At 41.5% G+C, this 6000-nt stretch overlaps 1 protein-coding gene across 1 annotated transcript; it reads right to left on the bottom strand.

Moving 5' to 3' along the window:
* Window positions 1-3320: 3320 nt before the first annotated feature.
* Window positions 3321-4199, bottom strand: LOC121880094 (mucin-5AC-like). Its single transcript, XM_042387150.1, has one exon. The coding sequence runs from the start codon at window positions 4197-4199 to the stop codon at window positions 3321-3323; it is 879 nt and encodes a 292-aa protein (XP_042243084.1).
* Window positions 4200-6000: the final 1801 nt, after the last annotated feature.

Genomic DNA, 6000 nt, shown 5'->3' with positions numbered 1-6000 from the left:
AGTGTTCCCCTCTGGGTATTAAAGTTAGTAACGGCCAGTTTGCTCCCCAGTCTCTCTGGTTGCTAGGTCGAACTTTTGTCTAGAAAAGGTATATCACAGTTACAGTTTGTACCGTTATCAGTATTTGCGCAGTTTGTCTTTGTTTTAAAGTAACAACAAATTGTAATGAATTTCAATGAACTATGTATATATAATGTATATATCAAGCTTGTTTGTTGAAGGAAAGCCAATAATTTATGTATATCTTTTACTACATTACATCTACGATAGCGCCAGGTAACCGTTACCTGGCAGTGGAGGAGGTGGGATATGGGCAATCAGACGGATCCCTTCTACCAAGCAGTTTGTTTGGTACTAGTCTGGAGAAGTCCCCCCCCGCCCCCCCTCTTTTATCTGGTGAGCATTGTGGCAGAGTAGATAGCGTGGAAGGGAGGGTTGAGCTGACTGCACCCACAGACAACAATGCGTTGTATCAGTAGTAATTGTGAACGAATCGCTACACCTAACATAACAATATGTTAGGAACATTAATGACAACTATTTACAATAAGAACAAGACACTGCATTTTTGCGTTCGCATAAATTATAATATTAATGCGTTTCAGCAACTAAGGTCATTATGCGTGTAACATCAACAATTTAAAATTATGAGATAAAAACACTGCAGTCACATACAAGTCTGTCACACGATATATTCCTGGATGATCCATCTGAAATCTAATGGGGACCAAAGTGATATCATGGGGACCAATGTACTGTACTGCCAAGTATCAATCAAATTTTTAAAATGCATCAAAAGTTATAGTTTACTTGAAGGATAGACCACGGTCACGGAATCAGTTCACTTAATCATTATCCCTCACTTCATAAGTCACGTGGAGAAGATCGTTGAGCACCTCAGCTTCCTAGAAACAGAGTTAGGTAAATACATAACTGATATCAACACGGTAGATGTAGGCATGGTTTTCACAAGAGATCCCTTTAAGTATATTTATTATTGATAGTACCCCAGAAGCCATCCAAGAAGAGGTCTTAAAATTAATGAATGATTCCTCAGTCAAGTACGAACTTAGAATCCTCAATCTTCCTGCCTTGTGAACCTAGGTCTATCCAAAAGTGAGTGCCCCATCTCTCTTGGCAATAAAATGATAGGCTTCTAATAAGTTGGAAGTGGAAGGGGCCTGATATGCTTCTCGAATTGAACAAACAATGGCGAAGAAGCAAATCTAGAAAAGTGATTCGCAAAAATATTATTATGTATTGTGTTCATATCACTAACGACACATCCATGTTGAAAAGGCTGTTTGCCACACCATAATGTCACAGTATTCCGGAATATTTTATTGCAGCATTTTCTACCTTTTCAGGCTGATGGCAAAGGTTTATATTTTTATTTAGTTTGGACAAAATTTACTTATTTAATCATTCAAATATATGAATCGTTCATCATTATAGTTACCCTATCATATAAAAATCTTACAATAATAAAGATACGAAATGTTCGATCCAATTTTTCTTATTATATAACTTCCCTAATAAAGTCGTTTGGGTGAGGGGAAATGGTTCGATAATGACCAACGTGGGAAACTGCGAAGAAAGTGTTGAGAACTGATGTTGTAGAGACTGATATACCCATCAGCTTTTACCTGAATTGTGGAAGGTGACGAGAAGCTTACGGGTGAAGCCTTGAGTTGACTCATAAGCGCCATATGAACGGCCAGTAACCGTGGCCATTTTGAGTGGCCAGTAATCCTACACCACTGAGTGGCCATTTATCCCTTATGGGAGGCAGAAGTTAAGCCTCATGCTCTCGGTTACGGCGTCACACACAACCACCTCAATCTATCGCGCAGGAATCATGAAATTTTATTATGTTATAGCATTTAAAAATTTCCTCTAATATTTGTGTAGTCGGAGACCTCGAATAACCGGTTCTAGGAAACCCACACGAGGAAGAGAAAATAACAAACCAACAAATTTTGAAACCTTTTCACAGAACCTTCAATTGGTCTTGATTGATATAAAATATAATGGTATCATTAAGCTTGATGCCCATTATACTTTGAATCTCACAAACCATTATGGTTCAGTACCCATTAAGACATAATATTACTTGCAATTGAAGATTTAGTCTGAAATCTTGGGTACCAATAACTTTAGTGCCCATTAGCACTTGGAGTTCACTTATTTCCTAATGTGACCTAATTTTAACCAAAAATTTTATTTTCTAATAAATCTCGGCTAACCATAGTCTGGGGTCCTCATGGACCCATGTCCTAGTAAGACCCAAATATGATGTATTGTATAAAGAAGACTTGAGTTCACAACTTAATGTCCGTAAGCTTCAATCAATCGGTCAAAGTAGCATTGTAATATCTGAGGGTTGGCGACCACAGTCCTCCATTATAAATGTTTTCGGGCTGTTCTTAGCAATCCTCCGAGAGTTTGCTTCACTCTGGGGCCCCCTTTTGAATTTTTTTCATCCAACCAAGCTCCTCCTTTCCCCTAATTGTGTAAATTTCAAGTATTTCTCGTAAAACAATCTCCACAGGGGGTGTTAAATACTTTTGCTTGAACGTTGAAATATGCACTGGTTCTAAGCTGTTTTAGTGCTACACCTTTTCCAGTGCCGAACACTCTTGATGTTGCGTCACATCCTAATGGGGCATGGACAAAGTGGGTGTTTTCACATACACGTGCACCTAGAATTTGTCTTGTCAGTTTGAGGAATTCCTGTAAAACGCAATGTAAAGATTTTTTTTTTTGCAATTTGGATTGGGTTAGGCCTAATATTTTCATAATTTACTTAACTCTTGTGCTGTTAGCAATACTACTGTCATTGTTGAGCAATTATTGCAATATAAGAACTTAAAGAAAATACTCAATTATATATCATGAGATTAATTAAACACCAATTAACAGATTTTTGCACTATTATCTAAATGTTTACATTTATACAGATTTCATCAATACCTTGGGTGATTCAGAGATCATTATGGCTTAGAAATTATCTGTAGTAAACAATTGCTTATACATATCACAGTAAAGACATTGGTAATGAGAACGTGTAAACGAAGACAAGAGTCATGACCCTGGTCTGGAAACCTAACCTGCACCACCAGCTGTAATACCCAGGTTTATGGCGCAGCAAACTTGATCCGAAACATAAACAAGGAGAAGCGGAGATCTTTACGTGCCCTGTTGTTGAAATGGTTTTATCCAAGCTTGCTATGTTGAAGTGATAGTGGCAAGGCTATGTTGAAGAGGCTAATGTTTTGGCTATGTTGAAGTAATACTGTCCGGCGGGCCGCAGGTATTTTTCACGTTATGTAGAAGTAATAAAGTTTAGGCTGTGTTGAATCGGCAGTGGTACAGATTGTGTTGAATCGGCAGTGGTACGGGCTGCGTTGAAGCGGCAGTGGTACGGGCTGCGTTGAAGCGGCAGTGGTACGGGCTGCGTTGAAGCGGCAGTGGTACGGGCTGCGTTGAAGCGGCAGTGGTACGGGCTGCGTTGAAGCGGCAGTGGTACGGGCTGCGTTGAAGCGGCAGTGGTACGGGCTGCGTTGAAGCGGCAGTACGGGCTGCGTTGAAGCGGCAGTGGTACGGGCTGCGTTGAAGCGGCAGTGGTACGGGCCGCGTTGAAGCGGCAGTGGTACGGGCTGCGTTGAAGGGCACGGGCTGCGTTGGTACGGGCTGCGTTGAAGCGGCAGTGGTACGGGCTGCGTTGAAGCGGCAGTGGTACGGGCTGCGTTGAAGCGGCAGTGGTACGGGCTGCGTTGAAGCGGCAGTGGTACGGGCTGCGTTGAAGCGGTGCGGTACGGGCTGCGCGAAGCGGCAGTGGTACGGGCTGCGTTGAAGCGGGTGGTACGGGCTGCGTTGAAGCGGCTGCGTTGAAGCGGCAGTGGTACGGGCTGTTGAAGCGGCAGCGGCAGTGGTACGGGCTGCGTTGAAGGCCGGCTGCGTTGAAGCGGCAGGCAGCTGGTTGAAGCGGCAGGCTGCGTTGAAGCGGCAGTGGTACGGGCTGCGTTAGCGGCAGTGGTACGGGCTGCGTTGAAGCGGCAGTGGTACGGGCTGCGTTGAAGCGGCAGTGGTACGGGCTGCGTTGAAGCGGCAGTGTACAGTTTGTATATTTCTTCAAGTGTCCCGCACCTCTGGCTCCCGTGTCGACACGAAACACTCCGGCAATGCCTCACAAACATCCTTCGACTCCTTGTTGCACCTATACTGACATGCTACGACTCCTTGTTGCACCTATACTGACATGCTACGATTCCTTGTTGCACCTATACTGACATGCTACGATTCCTTGCTGCACCTACCGAGATCCTACGACTCCTTTCTGCACCTACCTAGATCCTACTACTCCTTGCTGCACCTATACTGACATGCTACGATTCCTTGCTGCACCTACCGAGATCCTACGATTCCTATATCCCAAACCAAATCCTGATTGTATTTACTTCTAATATATATATCTTTATTTCAATACTGTTAACTTTTGTTCTACTGTCCTCATCAAAGACGCCACAAATGGATACATAGCTTCCAGGCCGTGTTGGAGTGGTAGTATCCAGTTTATGTTGAAGTGGTGTTATTTGGACTATGTTGAAATGGTCGTGTCTAGAATCCATGCGTGGTATAACGCTGAACCTGTATCTGTGTTATTGACTTTGAGTATTTAGGTGTTATTGATCTGGGTGGCTATTAGAGGCCTGAGTCTCTATTAGTACTTTTAAGGTGTTTATGTGATAGTTATTGGCATAAGTTGTGTATAAGAGTTACTGACTTGCACCTGTGTGAGCGTTATTGACCTGAGTGTAAAAGGATATCAGTATCGATATTCTTATGAAAGCGGCGATTGCAGTGTACGGGGCAGTGTAGCGTGTGTGTGTGACTCAGTAGGTACAGCGTCACACACGAATGGCCAGAGTGTTTGGTTCAAGAGATAACTATAATAGTAAATAAGGGATAGTGGGCACATTGTGAGGAACAGTGGCCACACATATATTTATATATATATATATAAAATACACGCACAATGAACGCCTGGTGTCAACCCAGTTGTTAATTCCTCTCGCCATTTCCTCAAAGCCTTGTCCTGTGGTTCGCGTAAAAGCGACAACGATCCTATTAATTTAAGCGCTTACCCTGCTTGTCCGTCAGCCAGATGATCTCTGGAAATGTGGTCACTGTGTGGCCTTACTTTATATTATAGTTTTAGTTAAGCTTTACAAACTGGCAACAAGGCTCGGGTTCGTTCTCAACGTTGCTGCTCCACTAGTTGGTACTCTCACCCAGCATCCGGTCCCTTGATATAAAAATATAGAAACGCTTTTAGGTAACAGAATATTCGGGATCGTTATTATAGCATATGTGTCAAGTATCATTATATCTCATTGTAATCCTTGTGTGAGATTATAACGAGCCGGAAATTTTTAACGGCTTCAATTGTACGTGATCAACGCTTGTATGATTGGGAAATGAAGAGCAATAATAATAATAATAATAATAATAATAATAATAATAATAATAATAATAATGAGAAACATTGGTGACAATATTTTCAAAACACAAAAGAAAAGCGACTAAAAATTCTTGACTACAGGAAAAATTGCGATAATTACGAGATTAAGTTTGTGAACTGAACAAATTGAGCTGTGGTTAATAAAACAGAAATGAAAAAATGTAGAGGAAATATCTCTATGAGAGATTGTCAGCGTACCTGTAGCATATAAGAACAAATGAACGTCATTTGTGAGAGAGGAATGACGAGAGAATGGATGCAGCAATAGACTAAAGTAAAGAAGTAATTAGAAAAAAAAAAATAACACTCACAAGGTTTTAAAGAGACTGATAAATTATTCTGGGTGAAATTACATACAAGGAGAAAATGAAGAAAAACAAGTGGAAATGACAACTTAGAACGAAAAAGGGGAATGTGTGCAGAATAATGAAATTGATAATAGCAAGAAAATATCCTGCATAGAGCGTGGTGTAGAA

The sequence above is a fragment of the Homarus americanus genome, unplaced genomic scaffold (genome assembly GCF_018991925.1).
Source record: "Homarus americanus isolate GMGI-L3 unplaced genomic scaffold, GMGI_Hamer_2.0 scaffold30108, whole genome shotgun sequence".
NCBI classification, from domain to species: domain Eukaryota; kingdom Metazoa; phylum Arthropoda; class Malacostraca; order Decapoda; family Nephropidae; genus Homarus; species Homarus americanus.
The sequence above is the reverse complement of the archived record's forward strand: the minus strand, read 5'-3'. Positions and strand labels throughout refer to the sequence as shown.